Below are 24,579 nucleotides of genomic sequence, written 5' to 3'. Positions count from 1 at the left end.
CAGCTACTGAGACTTGCTAGAAGGTTGTGGCTAACCTTCAATATTCATTCTTCTTTGGGGCATATAGAGCTGTCTCCTCTGCTTCTGTAGTCTTAGAAATACGTAGTTATCTGGCCAGAAATGACGGCTGGTTTGGGCTTCTGCAATGTTGTGAATTTGTCCTGAATGGACCCCAAAAATGTCTGTATTATATAGTATCTAAATTTCATACTTCAAGGATGGCGATTGAGCCATCTAGTTCGCAGCATTGAGCATTAAAAAGATTTAAAGACTATTAATTTTGAGAAGCTTTTGCATTATTTAAAATAAAAAACACTTTATAAGAAAATATAATTATTGTTCACATCCTAATTGGTGAAGCATCAATTAGGACATTTGTTACTTGCATCTTTAGAAATGTGTTGACCCAATAAAAAAATATTGGGTTGTAGTCGTTGGTAACCATGATTAGTTTTGTCCATTTATGCAGTGTCCTTTTTGTAGAGGGAATTTTGCAAAACAAAGGCAGTTGGTTCCTTGTTTTGACCTAAATGTTGTTAGGCTGAAGAGTGAGAAAAATTGCTAGCTCAGAATATAAAGGATGACAGTGAGCTAATGCAATCACAGGTAACTGGAAGGAAGACTAGATAATTCAGAAAATGTACGGCTACAATTTTCGGAGAATTTCTGTATCTCAGCATGTGATGTAACATCCACATAGGGTGGACTTTCATTGTGATGACATCATCTTGGCTGCTCTGTTCTTTGGTGGAAAGGGGAAAGATGCCAGATTGATGCTTTCAGCTCAGTGATCCCTGCATTACTTTAGATATTGAGATATTTTTTAAAGGATTGGGCAGCATCCTGACCATTCAGGAGTCCATGAAATGCTTTAATCCAAAGAGCTGCCTCGCTTGACCAGAGCCCAAGTCTGTCCAAATGAAATACAAACTCTAAATAGGCTTTATACTGCATTAGCATATCTCGACTATCCATTGTTTATTAGAATATTTTTGCAAAATTAAACATTCTCTCTAAAAATGTCCTTCCTCCTGGCGTCTGGCCTAAACCTTCTTTGGTGAAGTGCTGGCTCCATAGTTCTGCTCCCGCCCTGCTCTCTTTTATGTGGAACAAGCCTTCGACTATTTAATGTGGCTGTAAAAAGTCACAAATGAGCTGCTGCACTGTTGGAAGCTATAATCCTGTTACTCTTCCATTCTGCCCCATGGTTGTTATCTCTCTCCTTTGGCAAAGCAAGAAACCTACAGTTGTTGGATGATGTCATACGCACCTGCCCTGCAGGTGAGGTTCTGGCTCCTGAGGTTTTGCTTACGATGCCATAAAGGCATCCCCACTCTTTGGGGACATCTGATGCAGACTAACGTCATTCCGTTTGATTATAAAATACCAGCAATATCTTTGCCTATTGTTGAGTTATGAATTTCATGGTTGAGTCATATTTGGGCTTCAATATCCTTTTTTTTCTTTTATTCATAACTCTGGACAAAATTTCTGTGTCTAGGTTATAATCCCTTTATCTGCACCGAGTGTACAGCGAGAAGTTATTCATTAAATATTGTTTATAAATAGTGTTGTTTATGAGAAAGCTTGTCCTTTTAAAAAGAACAATGAACCCAAGAAAAATAATTTAAATATTAATTGTCCAAAGAACAAGGACATTTCTTAGTATCATACACAAATATTGATGACTGAATCATATTTAACCCTTTAACCCTGGGAAATATTGGATATTTTATTGTGCGGTCACCTCACCCTGAATCCCTCTGGGGACGAGTAACGAAGCTTGTCCTGTTTGAGCCTTTTCAGGCAGATTCCTTACAGCACTGTTGCCATAGCAATGAACGTGTGACAGTGGTTCTTTCTGCAGTCCTCATCATGGGTGTTGGTATGCAGAACACACAACAAGCAGGGAAAAGAGTGTAGTCTCTAGCATAAATCTTCCTTCTGTATTAAGGTCAGCGGTTACTGTCGTGTGTGGTTGCTTTGTGTATGTCTGCATTGGCATTCAGGTGTATCATCCCTAATTAAATCTTGAAATGCCTTTTTAAAATGGCCACAGTAATGCAATTTGAATTTGTTCAAATGAGAATCTGACAGGTAAAGCAGAGTCTGCAAAGGATGCTTTTAAAGAATCAAAACAGCTGTATGTATATGTATATACAGACCTTCTCATGAACATACATAAAGTTGTATGTGTGAGTTTTAATACAGGGTTGTCACATTTCATTGTACCCATCCATATAATAAGGCCACCAGTGGGGGAATTAATTTAGATCTTGCTTTCTGGTCATTGACACCAAGTGATCAGTCATACTCATTTCCCCAAAGGCCAGTTGGTTATGCCGATTATGTGGATCTCTTCCAATCTGATTTGCTTCTCATTTTAGGAAACACTTGCTTTAAAGCAGATGGCATGGAAAAGAGGAGGGACAAACTCTTAGCTACCTTGAATGTCTCAGAAGCATCATTGGCCATCATAGAAAACGGTGGTTGGACAGCTCTGCTCTATCCCATTGCTAGTCTCCCCTTTACTTTTTTAGTTTTAGTGGAAACGGGTGAGCTGAAATGGAAATAAAACTCTCCATTTGGTGGTATTGACACTTTGGAACAAATACGTACAAATGCAGTGGGATGTAATCCAAGCAAGGCAAGGGTCAAGGAGAGAAAATGGCTCCCCTGGGCAGAGGAATGACACTGTCCTTTGAGGACAGTGTGGTTGCGGTACACAAGCAGGAGTTTGCACAAAGGAGGCCCAGTTCTGGGATTATTTGGGGAGAATAATCTATAGCCTTATCATGGCTCTCTGGGAGTCCCGGCCATTGTGACCAGTAGGCGTTTCCCCCTGGCAATTGTGTCGTCAGTATTTCACCAGGGACAGTGGAAATCCAGGAGGTAGGAGATTGGGGGTCTGGAAATGCCATATAATAAAAGAAGCTCTGGGTTTTTGGGGCGTACCCGTGCCGTTTCATTTTAACCTACCGGGCTCCATTCACGTTCAGTGAGCGTCCAGTTCTAAGGAGTTGGTGAAGAGGGATTTGGGAAAGGCGACTGTGGGGAGAAGAGAGGGAGCTCAGAGAAGTTGGGGCTGGTGGCAGCGGCGACTGACTTGCTGACAGAACCACTTTCCTGCTGCCTGTGCAACAATTCAGCCAACCAACCCTTAATCCCCAATTTGCAGTAAAGAGGCATTGCGTGTCTGCTGGGATTCCCAGTGGTGCAAAATAGGTGGTTTGCTTTGCTCGGTCTAAACACTGAATCCCCGAATTAGTAGGTTAGAGAGCTTTGCAGTAGGACTTTGACAAGCAGAGAAGGCCTCTGACTGCAGAAATTGCTTCCTCTGTCATTTTGCCAGGAGTCAGCGGAGCAAAAGGCAATAGGGTCCTTCACACAGCTTTACTTTTGTGGTCTTAATGCAGCAGATGCACAAGGATAGTTTCTCTTTTAGAGGGAAAGAGGTTCTTAATTCAGGAGGCGAGAGGCAGGCTTTGATTTTGCTTGTTAATGCACAAATCAGGAAGGGGTGGTTTGTTGTTGTTGTTGTTTAAATGTATTACTTAAATGTACGGGCCGCCCACCTTGCTGCCCATAGCTGTGGGGAGGATAAGGCCACTCTTTAGTCACCAGTGTCTTTTGCGTCCTAGAACATCTGGCCAGTCGGTAGGCCAGCATGGCGACCATGGTTCCACCTGTGAAATTGAAATGGCTGGAGCACCTCAACAGCTCCTGGATCACGGAAGACAGCGAGTCGATCGCTACCAGGGAAGGCGTCTCCGTCCTCTACGCGAAGCTCGTCAGTAACAAAGAAGTGGTCCCCCTGCCTCAGCAGGTCTTCTGCCTCAAAGGGCCCCAGCTGCCGGACTTTGAACGCGAGTCCCTGTCCAGCGATGAGCAGGTCCACTACTTGGACGCCCTCCTTAGCAGCCAGCTGGCTCTGGCCAAGATGGTGTGCTCGGACTCCCCCTTCGCCGGGGCGCTTCGCAAGCGCCTGCTGGTCCTGCAGCGCATCTTTTACGCCCTTTCCAATAAGTACCACGATAAGGGCCGGGTGAAGCAGCAGCAGCACTCTCCGGAAAGCAGCTCGGGCTCCACAGACATCCATTCGGTCAGCGAGAGGCCCAGGTCGAGCACGGATGCGCTGATCGAAATGGGGGTGCGGACCGGGCTGAGCCTGCTCTTCGCGCTGCTGAGGCAAAGCTGGATGATGCCAGCTGCGGGGCCCGGGATCAGCCTTTGCAATGACGTCATTCACACGGCGATCGAGGTGGTCAGTTCTTTGCCTCCTTTATCTCTGGCCAACGAGAGCAAGATCCCCCCCATGGGCCTGGACTGCCTCTCCCAAGTAACAGTCTTTCTTAAAGGAGTAACCATCCCCAACTCCGGGGCGGACACCCTTGGGCGAAGGCTGGCTTCCGAGCTGCTGCTGGGCTTGGCGGCTCAGCGTGGCTCCCTGCGGTACCTCTTGGAGTGGATTGAGATGGCCCTCAGCGCATCGGCCGTGGTCCACACCATGGAGAAGAAGAAGCTGCTGCAGAGCTCAGAAGGCCTGATCAGCTTTGATTGCTTCATGATGGTTCTAATGCAAATGAGGCGGTCCTTGGTACGTATGCACTGCTCTGGGGGGTGGGTGGGAATGAAAGCAGATCTAGGCGTCTGTAGCGTCTTTGCAACTAGAGGTGGCATAATGTCTGTCCTGTCGGCCTCACCTGTGGCTGATGACATTTGAACGGTTTTTAAAAGAGCTGATCGTCTTTAAACCCTCCCTTTAAATGTTTGCTTTTGGTTCTACTATCAGTTATTTCTGATTTGAAAGTAGGAAACCACAATAAAATGCTAAATAAAATAGGCAAAACAGAAATAGCATCAGCAGCAACTTAGAACTGTGTTAGTTATTCCTCACTACTTGAGAGGTGCCTCTGCTTATTTTCTAGTTAATAGCAGCTACAAAAACAATATGCTCTTTTCATGTAAGTAGCTTGAAACATTGGCACTTACAATACAATAGTAGAGTTGGAAGGGACCTTGGAGGTCTTCTAGTCCAACCCCTTGCCTAGGCAGGAAACTTGTCCTGCCTGTCTCTCGTTTAGAAGAAGCAAATAAAAATACAGTTGTTCTGGTGTGAAATAAAATAAATTAAAAGTAGAATGCTGAAGAAGATGCATACAATTATTTGCAAAAAGAATAAAGAGCTGAATCCAATCTGGGTTTAGTCTTCCAACCTTTTGGACTTGTGCTGGCGCTCATCCTCAGGGAAATTCTCTCTAGCAGGCTGTTGGGCCATAAATTGCTGCTATTTTGAGGAAATAGATTCCTCTTACCTCTGTTTTTATTTGGGGAAATATTCTACTGCTTGGCTGGTGAGATATGTTTATATACTTTAATATGCGTGCGGTTATACTTCAGTCATTACTCTTCTGAATTACTTACTTCGTAGGGGTCGTCTGCAGACCGAAGCCAGTGGAGGGAACCGACCAGGACCTCGGAAGGGCTGTGCTCGCTCTATGAGGCAGCCTTGTGTCTCTTTGAGGAGGTACGTTCGTCTGTCTGTCTGTCTGCCTAGCCACACGTTAAGGGCGTAAAAAGCCTATCACACATTCTTCCAGTTGTGAATTTCTCACTCCTCTGAAAGTGTGAAGGGAACTTGGTATGTCTCCTTGATTCTGTGTATTTGACTCCTGGGTTTTATTTCAATATTTATTGAATTTCTGTCATCCTCCTTCCCAAGATTCAAGGTAATTAACTGTTACAGAATGTTGAAGAAATTATGTTTATTGAACTCTGGCCTGGCTTTAAAGTAAAAAGTATGAAAACAAGCCAGTCACACCAGCAGCCCTGCCTCTGCTTAGCCTGGACCAATTTCTAGGAGAAGGGACTTATGCAGCCACTTGATCTTTCCTTTTGGAGAACGGCCTTGGGGGGCACAGAAATCTCGGTTAAAACTTAAAAGAGAGTTCCGTCTTAATAGAGTCGTATCTAATGCACTCGGTGGGCTTCCATGCATGGGATGGAAAAGTGGGCTCAGATGTGCCCAGATTTTAGTTCTGTCTCTGAGAATTCCTGGCACTGAAATCTAACAATACAGCCAGGGCCAAGTTGGGGAAGGTGTGGGGTTCGTTTGAGTTAATGAGACCGCTGGGTAATTGCCTACAGATGTTTCCTATAAGGCCTGCTTGTTTGACTAGGTCTGCCGGATGGCCTCGGACTACTCCAGGACATGTGCCAGTCCCGATAGCATCCAGACTGGGGAGACTCCCATGGTTTCCGAAACCTGCGAGGTCTATGTCTGGGGCAGCAACAGCAGCCACCAACTTGTGGAAGGGACCCAGGAGAAAATCCTTCAGCCTAAGTTGGCTCCAAGTTTTTCTGATGCGCAGACAGTGAGTATCTTTGGTCGGTGAGAGCAGATCGCTTGGCGTAGTAAAAAAAGGGATCAGCTGCCGAAGTCTGAGGGTCTCTTGTTTTTTTCTCCCCGCTATAGATTGAAGCTGGCCAGTATTGCACCTTTGTCATATCCACGGACGGCTCCGTTCGAGCTTGTGGCAAAGGCAGCTACGGCAGGTTAGGATTGGGTGACTCCAACAATCAGTCCACTCTGAAGAAGCTGACTTTTGAGCCTCACCGGTCAATCAAAAAGGTGTCGTCTTCAAAAGGCTCAGATGGCCACACACTGGCATTCACCCCCGAAGGAGAAGTCTTCAGCTGGGGGGACGGCGACTACGGGAAACTGGGCCACGGAAACAGCTCCACCCAGAAATACCCCAAGCTTATCCAGGGACCTTTGCAGGGAAAGGTATGCCGTAGCAATGAGCCCACTGCCTGCCTTTGTTCGCGTCCCTGAGGCTTTTCTTCCGCTGCTTGTGGCCCAGTTCCTTAAGGAGCTTCTGCATGTGAGGCCGGAGTCTAAAGGGAGAACTTCCTTCCCCTCTTTTCCAGGTGGTGATCTGTGTATCGGCCGGCTACCGGCACAGTGCTGCTGTCACCGAGGATGGTGAATTATACACCTGGGGAGAAGGAGACTTTGGCCGGCTAGGTAAGAGGACTAATCTCATTTCCCACCTTCTTTAAGCAGCGCTAATTAAAAAGAATTTGTTTAAAACAGGTTAGAAACTGGTTCTAAGGTACGCCTGGTAGAATGCGAGGCATAAAGAGACACAACCTTGTAAATCCACTTTCTCTGACAAGGTCACGGTGACAGCAACAGCCGTAACATCCCAACGCTCGTCAAAGATATTAGCAACGTTGGAGAAGTTTCCTGCGGCAGCTCTCACACCATAGCCTTGTCCAAAGATGGGCGGACGGTTTGGTCCTTTGGAGGAGGAGATAACGGTAAGCGCCTCGGCTGAGTGGTGACAGTCTTGCTTGAGGCAAGGAAGGACCAGCCTGAAAAAGGCCAAAATCCTATTTGGACTGTTGCTTTCATCTGCAGAAATGTTTGCTCAAGTTTTAAGCCATCATCAATCGTAAACATTTGTTTTATTGCGGAGCAACCTGAATGGGAATAAATGCAGTAGCTGCTGCTTAGTCTTCTCCCTCTCTCTCCCTCTCTCTCCATTGCCTCTGTCTCAAGCTGGCACACGGATCTTTGGCTAGAGGTCCCTGCTGTAGCCAGACTGGAGAGAGAGGCAGCTTGAGATCAGTTAATATTAGGTCTACCTTGTCCTGGTTCACTAACACCACAAAGACCAGGGATGCCCACTTGGGAGATCGGTGGGAACTCTGAGGACATGTGAACTAGAGAGCAGCAGGACGTGGCACTTGCCCACCGCTGAGACGGCCACTGCAGCTAATCCGTGGAAGAGCTTGGCACACAGGTTGGGGAACAACCCTGACACTGGTCATTGTGGCGTCATTGCGGTTTGCTGCTGCTGCTGCTGCTAAATTGTCATGTCATGGTTAAATATTTGTGATTGAAGTTGGCAGTTTATTTTAGATGGATGTCAGTTGCCTCGATCTGCAGATTGTCAATTCTCTTGTTTGTGTGTGTGTGTGTGTGTGGTCCCAACAGGCAAACTGGGCCATGGAGACACCAACCGAGTGTATAAGCCCAAAGTGATAGAAGCTCTACAGGGGATGTTCATACGGAAAGTTTGTGCCGGAAGCCAGTCTTCGCTGGCTCTAACATCAACTGGACAAGTAAGCAGAACAAGTTGCAACTCAGCACACAAAAGCTACTGGATCAGAAACAGCTTCACTGATTCTTTGAAGGAGTTTGTGTCTCAGCAGCCACAGCAGCCTGAGGGAAACTGCACTTGGGTTCCTTCTTTCCCTGGTCACATTCAGTGGGAGCCACTTGCAAAACAGGGAAGAAATAATTTGATAAAGAGCTTCCCTAATGTTTGTTTAGTCCAAAAATAGGCAAAGATTCATTGATAAGAGAACCAAGCCTTAAAGCGTAACAACTCCACTTCCTGCTTTTAAGTGGCCAATAGGTGCTCAGAGTTGGCTCTGCCTTCATTCTTTGCAGGGGACGATGGCGGACTCTGGAAACATCTATACAGATTTAATCAGCTCCAGCTTGTCAATTAAATGAGCAAGATTTCCTTAACCGTGCCAGGGTTCCTATCTGGGTTGTAGTTGGGGTCTTATGGAGTCTGGACTCTGAGGTTTAGCCTTCTTTGTACCCCTTTGATCCAGGTGTCTGCCTGGGGCTGCGGGGCATGCTTAGGATGTGGCTCCTCAGAAGCCACGGCCCTCCGGCCCAAGCTGATTGAAGAGCTGGCTGCCACGCGGATCGTGGACATTTCCATTGGTGACAGCCATTGCTTGGCCCTTTCCCACGGTAAGAGGATGTGGCCCCTCGCCCTCGGGGTCAATTGAACTTGGCATTTGAGGCATCTGTGATGATCTTGAACTGCTTCTCTTTAGATAACGAAGTTTACGCTTGGGGAAACAACTCCATGGGGCAGTGTGGCCAAGGGAATTCCACCGGCCCCATCACTAAGCCAAAGAAAGTGAGCGGCTTAGATGGAGTCGCCATTCAGCAGATTTCGGCTGGAACCTCCCACAGCCTGGCTTGGACAGCCCTTCCCAGAGATAGGCAAGTCATCCGTGCACGTGGGAGCTCCCGTGTGATAAGTAAAGCCGTGTTGTTTCTGTTGCCAACGCCTAATTGCAGTGCCTGATGTTTTTGAGCCCTGGGCCTCTTCCTCCTGGGAGCCTTTGTCACCAGGGACCTGGACGCAGTTGATTCTGCATGAACTGCCTCCTTTTTTTAAACTATGTTGGAGTTCCGTTTTGCTTTTATTTATTTCTGAGCCACTCTGTGTATTGGATACAGAAGAAAGATAACGTAAGGCCGTTGGGGGAAAAGTGGTAGCCCCTTCAAAAAGCACCTGTTCCCAGAACAGCACCTAGATCGGAATAAACGGGAAGGACTTTGTTAGCCCTGTGTACAAAAGAGAAACAGAAATGGCCGGGAGAATTACCGGGCGGCTTTTACGCTTGGCTCTCTGGCTAACTAGGGTTGCTGTGAAAACACTCAGCAGCTCAGTTTGGAGGCAGAACTGCAGCAGCTGAGACCCCTGGAGGAAGGCCGTGGCGCCCCCTGCTGCCCTGTTGCCAATAAAGCCGCACGGACGTGCTCCGTTTGAAGGGACTCGGGTGCCTTTCGCATCAGCTCCCTTGTGCCCTTCGGGTGTCTGTCTTCCTTAACCTTCCTTTCTTCGACTGCAGGCAAGTTGTGGCCTGGCACCGGCCTTATTGTGTGGACCTTGAAGAAAGCACCTTCTCCCACCTCCGTTCTTTCCTCGAGCAGTATTGTGACAAAATCAACAGTGAGATCCCTCCTCTTCCTTTCCCTTCCTCAAGGTACTTGTTCATGGGGGGGCATGGAACCCTTCCGGCTGCTTCTCTTGCGATTACCCTTACTAGCATGGAGGGTGTTTTCAGCACGTTCATCTTCTTTTATCATGAACGCAGAACTAGAATTCCTCCTTTTCAAGATTTCTGATTTCTAGCAGAAGTAATGTATGGACTTTCCTGTGAGCAACCGAAGGCTTTGCTGCCGGGTGGGAGGGGACGCTTGCTAGAGGCTCTTCCAGCCGTAGCATGAGCACAGAGCGTGGGACAAGGCCCACCGGAGCTTCCCCATTTGTGCTTTCAGCAGTGAAGTCAAAGGGGGAGGCCCATTTAGAAAGGGGGGCAGGAGAGGCCTCTGTTAACGGCGACTCCTGGTTTTGCAGGGAGCACCACACTTTCTTAAAGCTCTGCCTGAAGCTGCTCTCCAACCACCTGGCTCTGGCTCTGGCCGGCGGAGTGGCCACCAGCATCCTGGGCAGACAGGCCGGACCCCTGCGGAATTTGTTGTTTCGCCTGATGGATTCCTCCGTCCCAGATGAAATCCAGGAGGTCAGTCTCGGTCGGGAAGCCCCCTTTAGACTGTAGCTTCTGCTCTGGATCCCTTGACTCTCATCCGACCCGTTCGGCAGTCGCTCAGCACCGAGTTCTGAATTTCACCACAGCCTTGAGGGGAAACCTGGCAAAAAGTGGGAAGGAGCAACCATTTCAAAACACATTTGCCGAACGATATCAAGTCTGTTTTGCAGCTTTCAGTGGAACGTTGATGCCGTTTGGTCTCCCTCCCAATTGCAGGTGGTGATTGAGACCCTGTCAGTTGGAGCGACGATGCTGCTGCCTCCCTTGAGGGAGAGGATGGAGCTGCTGCACTCCCTCCTTCCCCAGGGCCCCGACCGGTGGGAGAGCTTGTCCAAAGGGCAGGTAAGACGTCCTGAGCGTTTGCAGAGGATCCGATGCTTACTGTGCTCCTGAATTGCAAGTTCTTGGAACAGCTGAAAAGGGAGGGTGACATTTGTCTTCCAGAGAAATTAGCTGCCTTCTGTGCTGCTGGGCTGTGTGAAGGTCACGTCAACACAATCGGCTGTGATATTGCTGAGAGCCCTGGGCCAGGGATGTTGCTCTGATGTCTTATCTGGCCATTGTTGTAAGTGAAGGAAACCCCTTTCCTTCTTTTCCTTCAGCGAATGCAGTTGGATATTATTCTGACCAGCCTGCAGGACCATACCCATGTGGCCTCCTTGCTGGGCTACAGCTCCCCCTCCGACGCCACAGACATCTCCTCCCTCTGCCTGGCTTACGGGAATCTCCCTGACGCAGCCTATGGGGCCCAGAGCCACCACCCGGATACTCACCTGGCCGAAATCCTAATGAAGACTCTCCTGCGCAATTTGGGCTTCTATACAGTGAGTTCTCTGCCTGGGTTACCCTACCTGCTCTCCCCCCCCAACCCCCGCCCGGAATAGTTTAGTCCAGAAACAGTGGCCGGACCAGAGGGCTGATGGGGGAGGGGGTGCAGTGGGGGGACGGGACGGCAGATGTTTTCATTCACAGCTTAAGTATTGTCCACACTCTCTCAATTGGGTTCATAATTTGGTTGTGTCATCTCATGGGTGCTTTTTCCTAGTCAGTGAGAATTGTATTACAGCAAGGACACAATGGTTTTTTTTTAAAGCAGGTATAGAAAGCAGCATATTTATTGGTAGACGCATGGCTCCTATAGGAATGTGGGAATGAAGGAAGGGAAATGCACGCAGGGAGGCATATTAAACTTTTCGGGGTGGGGTGGGGGGGTTGAATCTTCTGCCCCGGCAGGATCAAGCGTTTGGAGAGCTGGAGAAAAACAGTGACAAATTTCTACTTGGGACGTCTTCCTCCGAGAACAGCCAGCCTGCTCATCTCCACGAACTGCTTTGCTCCCTGCAGAAACAGCTCCTGGCCTACTGTCACATCAACAGTGTTGGGGAGGTTAGTGCCACGGTCCTTATAGCCGCCCCCAGAGTAAGCCAAACAGTAAAGAACCCGCTGGAGGGTAGTTTTAGGTGCAACCTCTTGGCTAGAGGAGGTCAGGAGTCCATACTCCCCTGGTGGAGCCCCTTTTCACGGCTCCCTCTTGTCTGCAGAACTCCAGCAGTGTGGCCCTCCTGCACAAGCACCTGCAGCTTCTCTTGCCTCACGCCACGGAGATCTATTCCCGCTCAGCTACTTTGCTGAAGGAGAGCTCTTGGAACGGCAGCGTAGGTGACAAATTGAGAGGTAGGGGTGTGTGCCTGTGCGTGTGTATGCGCGTGTGCGTGCAAGCTGTTCATCTGATTGTGCTCAATGGAGAATATAGTGACGGAACTATGTTTCTCAGGCTTTTTTTTTCTCCAATTTATCTTGGGTTTGCTGAGTGTTTGTACTCTGAAATGCCCCAATACATGTCAGGTCTGGCTTGGCTGGTCATAGTCCTGGCTTGGAGTAACCGCTGGAAATGCTTAGCCTGTGTCTTGGGGCCACATGGGAGCCCTGAGGCTGCTTCTTGAGTCTGGTCAAGGGGTGCCAAACTTATGTCAGGGCAGGGGGGGGGGGGCGATTCCTGGGACTTGCCTGCCTCCAATTAAGGAAGGAAGGAAGGAATTCTGCAGCCAGGATTCTGAGAGTTGAAGTCCACACAGACTGAGAAAGGCTGCCCGTGAAATTGTAATCGGGGATACATTTATAAATCCTGGCATCTTTCCCCCCCTTCCTGCTGCAGCCTTCCAGGCCTGCCACTCATTCATGAGCCTTTTCCCCCCATTCCAGATGTCATCTATGTGTCTGCAGCAGGAAGCATGCTTTGCCAGATCGTGAATTCCCTGCTTTTGCTGCCTGTGTCGGTAGCCCGATCTTTACTGAGCTACCTTCTGGATCTCTTGCCCCCTCTGGATTGCCTTAACAGACTCCTGCCGGCTGCGGTGCTTCTAGAAGACCAGGAGTTACAGTGGCCTCTTCATGGTAAGGCTGACTCAGAGTAGATGTTTCCCTTTCCAGTTCTCTAAAATCCACTTCTCTAAAAAGCGGATCGCTCCATGTTCCCAGGTGGGCCTGAACTGGTCGATCCGGCTGGAATCCCCTTACCTCAGCCTGCCCAGGTGTGGGTGTGGCTTGTGGACCTCGAGAGAACCGTTGCTTTGCTGATTGGACGCTGCCTGGGTGGGATGCTGCAAGGGTCGCCGATGTCTCCCGAAGAGCAGGACACCGCTTACTGGCTGAAAACACCCTTGTTCAGCGATGGAGTAGAAGTGGACGTTCCCCAGTTAGGTAATCTGGTCAGCAGCCTGAAAGATTTGCAGAAATGAGTCGCAGTGGAATAATGCTTGTAAAAATAATCCAATAAGTTTCCAGAAGTGGGAGGAAAGGGTGGAAAGATGCAATGGGGGGGGGGGGGGGGCTTTTTAAGTTAGGGAAGGGGGGCAGAATAAGAGAAGTATAAAAATATACACCGGGTTGGAAAAAATAGAGAAAAAACATTGTCCATTGGGGTTGTGGAAAACAAATTCATCAGTGCCGGATTTTGGACAGGTGGGAGCAAGCGAGCACTTCTCCCGGCAGTTGGTGCCGTTAGCCCCAAAGAAAGATCACCGGCTTGAGGGGCTTTAAAAGGGAGCAGTTGAAGGCCAGGTCATGCTCAGTAGCCACGCTGGGGCTCCTCCGAATCCCGGTTGGTTCCACTTAATCACCAAGTGCTCCGATCTGCTCCTGTTTCAGACGTATTGAACTGCGTCTCCCTTAAAGTCAGGAGAAGTTTGGAAAGTTGAGCAGGTAACGCTGCCTAATGCTGGATTTGTCTCTCGGTTGTTTCCAGAGAAGTCGGTGAGTTCCCTGCTGGAGGTGGCCCTCTCCGGAAACGAGGAGCAGAAGCCTTTCGATTACCGCCTGCGCCCGGAGGTCTCCACCTTTGTGGACTTGGCCCTGGGCTGCGCAAAGGAGCCATCCCGCAGCCTCTGGGTCAGCATGCAGGACTACGCCGTGAGCAAAGGTCAGCGCTCGGGAGCAGGAGAGGGAGCTCTCTCGGGGGATGGGTCGGGCGGGGTGCATCCCGGGTGAAAGGCTAAGGGAGGGCTTAGTCCCCTCTTGGGGAAACGGCCCAGGTTTTCTGAGAGAGGGTCTGGCTCCCTCTGGCAAGGGAAGGCAGCCCCTGAGCAGCCTTCTGATCTCCAGGGAACCTCAGCAGGTCCTGACCAAGGCAGACGCAGCAGCCCACTTTTCCATCCTGTGTGCAGAGAGCTTTAGTCCCGCTGGGAATAGGAGTGGGGGGAGGACCCCTCTGGGTGGCAAAACGCTCTCAATGTCCCCTTCGAGCCCCCTCCCCAAATTATGTGTTCTTCGCGGGGCTGGGAATGGCCTACTTGGAGCCCTTGAAAAGAGGAAGGCCCAAAGGGAATCCCTGTGGAACCTCTGAGGCCGCTTCCACTTTGTTCTCTTTCTCTCCTCCAACCTAGATTGGGACAGTGCAACCTTGAGCAGTGAGTCCCTGCTGGACACCGTCTCCCGCTTTGTTCTTGCCGCCCTTTTGAAGCACACGAATCTGCTCAGCCAAGCAAGTGGCGAAAGCAGGCAAGTATCCCAGGCAGATTCTGAGGCTTTCCTCTTCTGCCCGGGTTCGTGTGGTCTCTGGCCTGAACCTTGTGGGGGGGGGGCTTGTGTTTTTAGGTACCAGCCAGGAAAAACCTTAGTAGAAATCTATCGCTGTGTGTATAAAGTTCGGAATCGTTTGCTTGCTTGCAAGAACATGGAACTTATTCCGACCCGCTCGTCTTCCAGGGACAGATGGGTAAGCCTGACGAGCAGCCCTGTCCGTCTCCTAAAGAGGGAAGGGATTGTAACGTGAAAGGTTGCTGAAATCCGCGTGAGCCTCTCTCCTTGTTTTGCTTGTCTTGAACCCAGTTGGTTTTATTACATTTTTCAATTGAAGATCTGAATCCTATTGAAATAAGCGATGGCTAAAAGCCCGGTGTGATGGCCAATGGGTTATTTTTATTCCATTCCCGTTTAATTGAAGCAGGGGACCCGTTCACAGCACCTCTTCTTTGCCCTCTTTCCAGCTGTCGGATAATCCAGAATCGTCGGACATTGATGCTCAGGAAAGCCCCTTTACCCGGACCATTGATGAGGAAGCCGAAATGGAAGAGCAGGCCGAGAGGGAAAGAGAGGAGGGGCACGCAGAGCAGGAGGAGGAAGAGGAAGAGAGAGAGCACGAAGTGATGACCGCCGGCAGTAAGTGGACCTCTGGGGCCAAGACATTCAGCTGAAGAATTACGGCCATCCTTTAGCTCTGCCTAGCTGTTAAGACCTTTTGTTTTTGTGTTGCATGTTACAGAAATATTTCAATGTTTCCTATCAGCCCGTGAAGTAGCTCGCAGCCGAGACCGAGAGAGAATGACTGGTGGGCTGGGGCCGCAAGTGGAGGATCAGCTCCCCCAGACCCAGCAGGAGCGGCGCAGCAGCAGAGACCTCCCGGAAGGCCAGGATGTGTACACAGCTGCCTGCAACTCGGTGATCCACCGCTGTGCCCTGCTGATCTTGGGGGTCAGCCCCGTGGTGGAGGAACTGCAGAAGCAAAGGGAGGAAGGGCAGGCGCAGGCTCTCTCGGGCAGCACTCCGGAAGGGGGCAGCCTCATGACCAGGTGCGAGCAGCTCGGCCCTCTTCTCCAGCCTTCTCCAGGGGACCCTGCTGTGGCTGCACCTGAGGCAGATGGGGGTCTGGAGGAGAATGAGCTTCGCTAGTTGTGGCTGTCCAAGCGGGGGGGGGGGGGGGGGGGCTTTTTTTTCAAAAACTCCCCGCAGGGTTGTCCTTGGGGTTATTGCATGCCTGATGCACTTACATATTGCGGGAGAGTAGATTTAAGCAAACGTGAGGAGGAGGAAGTGGCTGAATTTATGCCACCAGAATCACTCGGCCTCAGTATGCTCAGTGGAAGGAGCTCCGAGCGGTTCCTGGCCAGGCAGGGAAATGGAAGGAAACCCTCTGAATTGGGAGGCTTTTCCTGGTCGCGGCCTGTAACGGAACATAGAGCAGGACCCTGAGAACCCAGGCAAAGGAAAAGGTCTTTGCACCCTTGTGTCATTTTCCCCCTCTCTTGTACCTTTATGTGAGGCAGAAGTGAAAGTCTTAGCGCAGAAAGCCGTTCGGGCCACTCTACGTCAAGTTACAAACTGATGAAATCGAGGAGTGAGTCTGACCTCTCTCAGCCTGAATCAGACGAAGAGAATTACTCGCTGGTAAGCAGAACCGCAAGCCTTGCTTGATGGGATCCCAAAGGTGGCCCTGTTCAAAAGCCCCACCTGTGCTTTGATTCCTCTCCTGGCCTTTGCCTCCCTCTGCCCCCTTTCGCGTTACCTCTCTTCAGTCGTCATCCAGGTTTTTAAAGCTTACGGTGAAAGTGCCAGAAGGACCCAACAACGTTTTCTCTTCTTCTCTTCAGAGCGGAAGGCGAAACATGGATCTGGATTTGGCATCATCGCATAGAAAGAAAGGTAAACCATCCATCGTCTCCACCTCGTAGCCCTGTCGCTCCGGCCTTAGCAACGGGAGACCTCAACTCCCCAGAATTCCTCAGCCAGCTGGGAGTTGAAGTCCGTAGGTTGGAGGCGGCTGCTCTAAAGCAATGGCCTTGACCCTTTGCAGCTTCAGACAACCTTCCAAGCCTGTTGTGTGACCCCGTTGTAGTGTGGGAGGTTCTGAGAAGGGGCCTGAGCGGATGGTTCACCAGCATATTAGCCGGCCTTGCTGGCCACAACCTTACCCAGCAGCGGGGTCAGAGTTGCATTCGAGAGCAGGCTGGCGGCCAGAGATTGTGCGCAATGGCTGCCTGTTTCCATGGGCTGCTTTACGAGGGGAAGCTCTCGGCCTCCAAATCCCTCAGCCAGCTACGCTGTCAGATTTCCAGAAGTGCCCCTTGATGGCCTTTGCTTGCATGGGAACACAGCCCCCCACCCCACCCCACCCCACCCCCTCCGCCCCTGAATGGACAGATTGCAGATTGAATGTTGTCTTCTCTACCCAACGTCTCTCTTTGTCTTCTGGTTCTTGTGTGGTAGTGTGTTTGCTCCTTTTTGGCCAGTTGAGCCCCAGGAAAAAGAAGAGCTTCAAGCAAGTACATGATGGCACGTTCTGGTTTTATATTCTCTCTCTAGTTTGCCTACATACTTTATAAAAGATAAAATATGTATAGCAGCTGCTGCTCCCCGTTCATCTTGAATGTCACGTTATAGAAAAGTGGCATAAAAGGACAAGTAAACATTGGTGGTTCCTCACCCCCACCCCCCCTGCCCCACCCCACCCCGCCCTCTTGTCAAGGAGAGGCTGGAGCTGCCAGTGGAGCCTTCGGGCTTCTGCGTCCGCTTGCCCTGAAGCATCGCAGAGCCCTCTTAGCCCTGCAGCTCCACCAAGGGAGGCAGAAGGAGCAGCTGCCCAGCCGTGGCTTCCAGGAGAGGGTTGGCTAGCTTAAACCCCAAATCTGCTGGACCCTGGAGGACCCCCCCCCTTTGGTGGCCTTTTCCTTTTTGTGAAAGGTGTGAACAGTCCCTTCTTTGGATGGTTTCTGTGGGTCTCCCTTTTCTGAAGAATGTTTTTGGTAAGGAACATGCTGGACCCAGGCCCTTCTGGCCTAGTACATTTCTTCTGGGCTCTGCAGTTTTAAAAAAGGGCATTGCTTTTTAAAAATCAAGTTTCCCCCCAGAATGTTGAAGAGAGCATGCCCATTTCCTCTCCCTTTTCTTCCACCCAGCCAGCAGAGGGATGAGAGGGAGAGAATTCCCCTCTGAGCTTGCTCAATGCAGGGCAAAGACTGTAAGGCCGGTTTCTGCTGAGCTTGCCCATCTCCCCCCCCCCCAGGGCCCAGAGGAGCACAAAGAAGCCCGGAGGGGGGGGGATCAGGGCTGCCTTGGCCCGTCTCCTGATCAACCGCTGCACAGGGCCCTGGTGGCGGTGGCTGCGTGCCCTGATGCTATGTAGCCCCTGCCTCCGCCTCTTCCTCGCCCTTCCTCAGACCTCTCTCTCTCTCTCTCCCTCTTCACTGAGGATGGGTCAGCATTTGGCATCTGCCTTCGGCTTTCGTGTTTGCGTAGCTCTCCTAATGGTCAGATAATAAGATGTTTAGAGAAAGGAAGGTGGCTTCAGACTCACAACATAAAATCCCCCAAGCCTTTGTAGAGTTGAATGCAAAGGGACCTATTGCTGCTCTGGAACTCTAAAATGCAGGAGAATTACGACTGATGAGAGTTTGAGCAGTGGAGTAATTAAAATTATTGCAAAACTGAGGAGCAATAAATGGGTTTTGCCCCACTCCCCGGTTTCTGAAAGTTTCATATTTTTTGTGCAGACAAGATCGCCCTTCAACATTCATTTTCTTTTGGTCCCTGTGCATTTACTTAAAGAGTAACAGCTTTTTGAAATGACAGGGTCTTCTCAACTCTGCATCTGCTTATGTGACGCCTCAACCTATGACCACAATTCTGGGCTTAATTGTGGCCAAGAGCCAGGGGCGATCTATAGGTGGCTGCTTAAGCTCATCCAAGCCACTTTGCTCTGAAGTCAGGCCTACCGACAGCCCACCATGTGTGCCTGTTTACTTGACCTTTACTCATCCCTCTATTTACACAAACTTCCAGAAAAGCTATAAATCACCCACTCCTGCTTTACACTGATGCAAGTTAAACACAAAGCTTTTTTTGCAATTGTATGTCAAGAAAAAAGTTTCTCTTCTTTGTGTGTGGCAAATATTCTTTCCCCCCCCCCCCCTTTACCTCTACGTTGTTTTATTTGCGTATCGCCTTTTTTCAACGTTCCAGCTTTAAGCTAAACAGTTTGAGTGGCTTGTGCTTTTAATTTCCCGGTAAGGCAAAACCCATCACCTGGAGATTTGCCAGCAAAACATACAGCTCTCATTTTTTGGCCCTTTGATGTGGTAGGCATTGCTGACCGTGCGCATGAAATTGACAGGAGTTCCCATTTCCATCTGTTTCGAACTGCAAGCCGCCCGTTCACTTCTGCCGGTTGGAGAGCTGGGTTGCCTTGCCGGTGACAGAGCTCTGCTGTGTGTGTTTCTAGGCTCGGTCCACGGCCCGATTGAAACGCTCAGCGACTCGTGGACTCGGCTGAAACAGCGCGATTGGCTCTCCAGCTCTTCTTCTTTGTTCGGGGAGTCTGAGGTGGATTTCACAAAATCTGTCAGCATCCACACTTTGATCGACAACATGATTAGCTTTATAAGTGGGGATGTAGGGAGCTCCCCAGGCTTCAAGGAGCCCGAGGAAAGCATGTCCACCAACCCCCAGGCCTACATCGTTGCCATGGAGCAGCAGCAGCAGAGAGCAGAGGTGTGTGTTGCATGTTGTGGTCCCTAGTTGGGGATCCGGACCTTGGAGTGGTCAGCGGCCATTGCGCTTGGGAAAGGGCCCCTTTCAGGTTCTCCCACTCTGGCAGGTCGCTTGGTTTGGCCTTTGTGCTGTGAAAAGTAAGCACTGGCTCTGGGTCAAGCTGTGCTGGCCTTAACACAGCACTGTGAAATATCAGAGACAACGCCCAGCCCAAGAATCTCGGCCCATTGAATGCCACTGAGCCCCCCAGGGGTTCACGAAGAGTTGCCTTCCCCCAAGCCACGGGCATGGCCTTGTGGCTTCTGCACTCCCTTCCCTTTTGACGGGGCTGCTGTCCCAAACCCTGGGCTCAGGGTATTTTCTATGCCCCTCGGGAGGGGATGTGCCTTCGTGCGTGCTGAGGTCCTGTCCCAGGGTCCTCTGGGGTGTTTGCAGACGCAGCCTAGCCGGTTGGAAACTTGCCCTTCTGTTCCAGGGCAGTTTCTTGCCAGGGGCCGGCTCGAGCGTCCCTGTTGCCGTGCTGCCCTTGCAATTTGCTTTCCAAGCAGCCTCTCCCAATCTCTTCTTTTCCCTCACCCTTAGCTGCGCCTGGAGGCCTTGCACCAGATCCTGGTTTTGCTTTCGGGAATGGAAGAGAAGGGCAGCCCGGCCTCCCTCGGCAGCCGCCAAGGACTGGGACTCCAGTCTTCCTCATTTCTCACTTCGGTGAGGCTGCAGTTCCTGGCCGGCTGCTTCGGCTTGGGAAGCGTGGGGCACGCGGGAGCCAAAGGAGAGAGCGTCCGCTTGCACCACTACCAGGTAAGGGCCACGCTGGCGGGTGGCTCTTCCTTAGAACCGGCCGGTGGTGAAATCTAAAATCTTTTGCCCCTGGTTCTGTGGGCGTGGCTTGGCGGAGGTTAAGTGACTGGCTGGGCGTGGCCAACTTCTTTTCACTTCTTAAAGCATTTTTTTCCTACTTATTTGCCGGAACCACTGGGGGGGAAATGCTTTAAGAAGTGAAAAGGTATAATATTTGAATGTGAATTTTTGCGGGGGGGGTATTAGCATTTGTATGAGATTTATATTGTGTGGAGGGGGGGTGAAAAGGGGGAAAATTTGTTTGTACAAAACTCTTTTAATAAAAAAAAAAAAGAAGAAGTGAAAAGAAAAAAGGTTCCCACAATCGCTCACAGCTGATCCACACAATCGTTGGAACATATATATTTTTTTCCACTTTTAAAAACCTTTTTTTATTACCGGTTCTGGCGAATAGGCAGTAAAAAAAGCTTTGAAAAGTGAAAAAAAGGTTCCGTGACTCTCAGCTGTGCCGTGTGATCGTTGGAACCTTTGTTTTCACTTTCCAAAGCATTTTTTTGCCTACTTATTAGCCGGAACCGGTAATTAAAAAATGCTTTAAAAAGTGTGTGTGTGTGTGTGTGTGTGTAATTTCCAACAATCGCACAGCACAGCTGAGAGTCACGGAACCTTTTTTTCACTTTTCAAAGCTTTTTTTTTGCTACCGGTTTGAGCGAACCAGTCAGAACCAGTAGCATTTCACCCCTGGAACCAGCCCTCAGGTGGGTTGGCTTGACTGCCCTGGCATCGTCTTTTGTAGGATGGCATCAGAGCAGCCAAGAGAAGCATCCAGAGCGAGATTCAAGTGGCGGTGCACAAGATCTATCAGCAGCTGTCGGCAACCTTGGAAAGGGCCCTTCAAGCAAATAAACACCACATTGGTAAGAGGAGCGGATTTTGAACCCGGCGTTGTCTTTATTTCTGGGAAGAAACACACCAGAGACTCCTGGCTCAACCCCCTCAAAGTATGTCCTTGGCTTTCCCTTTGTGTTTGTGTGTATTAGAGGCACAGCAACGGCTCCTGTTGGTGACCGTCTTTGCCCTGAGCGTGCATTACCAGCCAGCCGATGTCTCCTTGGCCATTTCCACCGGATTGCTGAACGTCCTTTCTCAGCTATGCGGGACGGACACCGTGCTTGGGCAGCCCCTGCAGCTCTTACCCAAAAGTGGCATTTCCCAGCTCAGCACCGCTTTGAAAGTGGCCAGCACGAGACTTCTACAGATCCTGGCCATCACCACCGGGTAAGGACTAACGAGGTCAGACTTACCCCCCAAAGTGGACTGGTTGAAATACTGCAAAGTTGTGATGAAAGCCCCAAATTTGCCTCCTTTGCAAAACCAGGAAATGCTGGCCTCCTCCCCAACCCCCCCCCCCCGCCCCTTGCCCCATCCCTCCACCACCTGCAGGCATCTCAGGAGGGGCTCCTTGAAGGCCCAGCCTGGTGGAAAGACGGATCCCCAGTAGACATCCTTGCGGTTGAATAAACCGGGCCTGAGGTCGGCATGGAGGGTGCTCCGAGGTCAGCCTCAGGCCATTGAACAGCTGCCCTTGGGCGAACCAGGGCAGCATCAGGAAGCCGCCTTCCCCTCCAATAGCAAGTCAGCTCGTTGGACGGTTAGTTCAGGCAGAGGAGCAGGAACTCCCCATCCCGGGAACGTCCTCCAGTGCCCGGCTTAGATCTCTTCCCAGGGCTTGGCCACCTCTGTGTGACCACGCTTGACCTCTCCCTCACCTTTGTCACCTAGGACCTACGCAGATAAATTGAGCCCCAAAGTGGTCCAGTCCTTGCTGGACCTGCTGTGTAGCCAGCTGAAGAATCTGCTGTCACAAGCGGGGGTGATGCTTATGACTTCTTCCTTCGGAGAAAAAGAAGTCAGCGATCAGGACGAAAAAAAAACAGAATCCAAAGGTGACACTGAGAGGAAAGACTTCAAAGGTACGAGACTCCGACTTTTTTAAAGGAAGGAATAATAACGGTCAGGAGGCGGCGGTTGCAGGTCGGTGGCAGAGACGCTCCCTCGGCTGCTCTCAAACGCCCATCTCCTGGGCTACGATGATTGCCAATGGAGCAATCTATGCTGCCCCTTGCTTGCCCTGCTTTGCAGATTAGGGAATGGATGGCACGAAGGCCTCCTCTGGCTGGCAGAGATTCATTCTTTCTGTTTGGTTTTACAGTTGCCCTCCGAAAACAGCATGCTGCAGAGTTACATCTAGGGGATTTCTTAGTTTTCCTCCGAAGGGTTGTTTCTTCCAAGGCCATCCAGTCCAAAATGGCCTCTCCAAAGTGGACAGAGGTGCTCCTGAACATAGCTTCTCAGAAGTGCTGCTCAGGTACGGTCCACCAATGAAGGAACGTTAGCATCAAGTGAATACTCAAGATGCTTCCATCGCTCGGGCTTTAGGGCAACGCTTTAAGGGCAGCCGTTGCTCAGATCCCTTTCCCTTCCAGGTGTCCCCTTGGTTGGCAAACTGAGGACCAGGCTGCTAGCCCTCCATGTCCTGGAAGCCGTGCTGCCGGCCTGCGAACCCGGTGTGGAGGATGACCAGACGGCTCAGGTGTTCATACTTGGGAGAGAATTTAGCATTTGCATCTCTAAGCTCAAATTAGGCCTCTGCCTCCTGGCTCACCTCTCACCTGTGCATCAGACGCTGCCTTCCCCCAAACAGGGTCAGGGGTCTCCCACCTCAGGACGGTTTTCACCAGTTGGCAGCAAGAGAGACCTCACCCCGTATCTCAGGGTCATCCCTGGCTGCCTTGCATTTTGCGACAGTTGGAGGGTGTTCCTTCCACGGGGATGAAGCCCTTACGTAGCCTACGAGGGACCCCCGCAGCCCCCTTGGTGACCTTTAGAGGTGGCCTTTGACCTGAAAGGGGAAGCCTAGTTGTAGCCTTTCCCTTGCAGTTCATTGAACTGAATGCGCGGTGCTGATGCTCCCCACAGGTGATCGAACGGCTGTTTTCCCTCCTGGCCGACTGTATGTGGGAGAGCCCGGTTGCACAAGCCAAACAGGTGCTTCAGATCAAAGAGAAAGAACAAGAAATAAAGCTGCAGGTACCATTTTGCCTCCTTCGGATAGCTCGGTGCTTGTGGGCTGCCTCCCACTGACAGAGCTTTCCCCTTTCTGTTCCTGAAGAAGCAGGGGGAGTCTGAAGAAGAGGACGAGAACCTCCCCATCCAGGAGGTCTCCTTTGACCCCGAGAAGGCCCAGTGCTGCCTGGTGGAAAGCGGGCAGATTCTCACTCACGGCAGCGGGGGAAAGGGCTACGGGCTGGCATCCACGGGCGTCTCGTCTGGGTGTTACCAGTGGAAGGTGCGTAGACTGACAAGAACAGGTCAGGCTCAGGCCTGTGGCGGACGATCACATATCACAGCTGGAGCCGGGCACTCTGGTTGCTTTCTCGGCATCTCTGGCTCCTCGGGACGATGCCACGCTCACAGGGTAGGAAAGAGAGAATGGATTCAGTAGTATTCGAGCCCAGGATGGGGAGGTTTTCACCCAGGAATAAATATGTTTCAACTGCCCATTTTGATTTTGGGAAGAAATAATCTAAAAGTTGCTTCTTTGCTAAGCGGGTTGCCAAACCCGAATGTTCTTTCTTTTGTCCCATTTTTATATGCGATGTACCCGTGTTCATAGTTAAAGCTCACAGTTGTTCTGCACTTCCTAGTTTTACATTGTGAAGGAAAACCGAGGCAACGAAGGGACGTGCGTGGGAGTTTCTCGTTGGCCCGTTCATGATTTCAACCATCGCACCACCTCCGACATGTGGCTGTACAGAGCCTATAGTGGCAACCTCTACCACAACGGGGAGCAGGCTCTGACCCTGACCAGCTTCACTCAGGGGGACTTCATCACGTGCGTCTTGGATATGGAAGCAAGGACCATTTCCTTTGGCAAAAATGGGGAGGTGAGAGGCTTTGGCCTATTCCTGCCTTGCTAGGTTTGCATATTGCTTCACAAGCAGTTCACGGTAAAGGTTGAAAAATCCCAGGAGAAGAAGTGGCACGCTCTGCATTTCTTACCTATAGCAGGTCCATTCCCATGGGAAAGTTAAGCGCAGGAACAGAGGCAGTGACCTGACAGAAATGAAAGAGGGGTGAATTCCCAGCCTCATCTTAAGCAGGCAGAAATCTCAGAGCCAACCTGGAGCCGAAGATAGAAGGGCTCCCCTCATTTTTCTTCTTCCATTAGGAACCCAAACTGGCTTTTGAAGATGTGGATGCTGGAGAGTTGTATCCTTGTGTGATGTTTTACAGTAGCAACCCTGGAGAAAAGGTAAGGTGGAGGCTTCCAAGGTTTTGGAGCCGATGAGCTCCCTGCCGCTTTGAAAGGGAACTTAGAAGTAGCAACTGGGGAGGGGGCCGGGAGACCGGGGCAAAAGAAAGGGACACCCAGAAGGGGGCTCAATTCCTTTGGGTTCATGGAAGCCGCCTGGTCTGGCCAAATCTACCTGGAGCCTCATCCAGGAACCTTTCTAGCTTTGCTGCCTGAAATCCCGTGGCTCTTAGGCATGCCGAGAGAGGTGAGGAGCCCCTGCTCCCTGCTTGAGCTCGCCTGCCTTCTCTCTCCTCCACCCACGTTCCCATTCTGCCCAGTCTTGGCTCCCTTCT

The 24,579-nt window shown here is 50.6% G+C and overlaps 1 protein-coding gene across 1 annotated transcript in view; it reads left to right on the top strand.

Annotated features, from left to right (window-relative positions):
- The window catches only part of HERC1 (HECT and RLD domain containing E3 ubiquitin protein ligase family member 1), a 49,787-nt gene that overhangs the window by 2,319 nt on the left and 22,889 nt on the right, over window positions 1-24,579 (top strand). Inside the window, exons 2-36 of the mRNA XM_081964533.1 lie at window positions 3,642-4,597; window positions 5,432-5,527; window positions 6,180-6,374; window positions 6,476-6,787; window positions 6,931-7,027; window positions 7,180-7,323; window positions 8,003-8,130; window positions 8,632-8,776; window positions 8,863-9,034; window positions 9,670-9,804; window positions 10,179-10,344; window positions 10,588-10,713; window positions 10,974-11,195; window positions 11,605-11,757; window positions 11,913-12,045; window positions 12,574-12,765; window positions 12,850-13,071; window positions 13,616-13,789; window positions 14,253-14,367; window positions 14,464-14,584; window positions 14,856-15,027; window positions 15,131-15,437; window positions 15,912-16,032; window positions 16,236-16,287; window positions 18,863-19,131; window positions 19,714-19,929; window positions 20,726-20,846; window positions 20,970-21,207; window positions 21,712-21,902; window positions 22,142-22,297; window positions 22,416-22,522; window positions 22,909-23,019; window positions 23,102-23,278; window positions 23,637-23,876; window positions 24,161-24,244. Coding sequence (XP_081820659.1) covers window positions 3,668-4,597; window positions 5,432-5,527; window positions 6,180-6,374; window positions 6,476-6,787; window positions 6,931-7,027; window positions 7,180-7,323; window positions 8,003-8,130; window positions 8,632-8,776; window positions 8,863-9,034; window positions 9,670-9,804; window positions 10,179-10,344; window positions 10,588-10,713; window positions 10,974-11,195; window positions 11,605-11,757; window positions 11,913-12,045; window positions 12,574-12,765; window positions 12,850-13,071; window positions 13,616-13,789; window positions 14,253-14,367; window positions 14,464-14,584; window positions 14,856-15,027; window positions 15,131-15,437; window positions 15,912-16,032; window positions 16,236-16,287; window positions 18,863-19,131; window positions 19,714-19,929; window positions 20,726-20,846; window positions 20,970-21,207; window positions 21,712-21,902; window positions 22,142-22,297; window positions 22,416-22,522; window positions 22,909-23,019; window positions 23,102-23,278; window positions 23,637-23,876; window positions 24,161-24,244 — 6,540 coding nt within the window. The 5' untranslated portion in view covers window positions 3,642-3,667. The remainder of the gene's footprint in view (window positions 1-3,641; window positions 4,598-5,431; window positions 5,528-6,179; window positions 6,375-6,475; window positions 6,788-6,930; window positions 7,028-7,179; window positions 7,324-8,002; window positions 8,131-8,631; window positions 8,777-8,862; window positions 9,035-9,669; window positions 9,805-10,178; window positions 10,345-10,587; window positions 10,714-10,973; window positions 11,196-11,604; window positions 11,758-11,912; window positions 12,046-12,573; window positions 12,766-12,849; window positions 13,072-13,615; window positions 13,790-14,252; window positions 14,368-14,463; window positions 14,585-14,855; window positions 15,028-15,130; window positions 15,438-15,911; window positions 16,033-16,235; window positions 16,288-18,862; window positions 19,132-19,713; window positions 19,930-20,725; window positions 20,847-20,969; window positions 21,208-21,711; window positions 21,903-22,141; window positions 22,298-22,415; window positions 22,523-22,908; window positions 23,020-23,101; window positions 23,279-23,636; window positions 23,877-24,160; window positions 24,245-24,579) is intronic.

Source organism: Natrix helvetica (assembly GCF_964273705.1).
Source record: "Natrix helvetica genome assembly, chromosome: 12".
Taxonomy (NCBI): domain Eukaryota; kingdom Metazoa; phylum Chordata; class Lepidosauria; order Squamata; family Natricidae; genus Natrix; species Natrix helvetica.
This window is presented reverse-complemented; position numbering and strand designations above follow the sequence as displayed.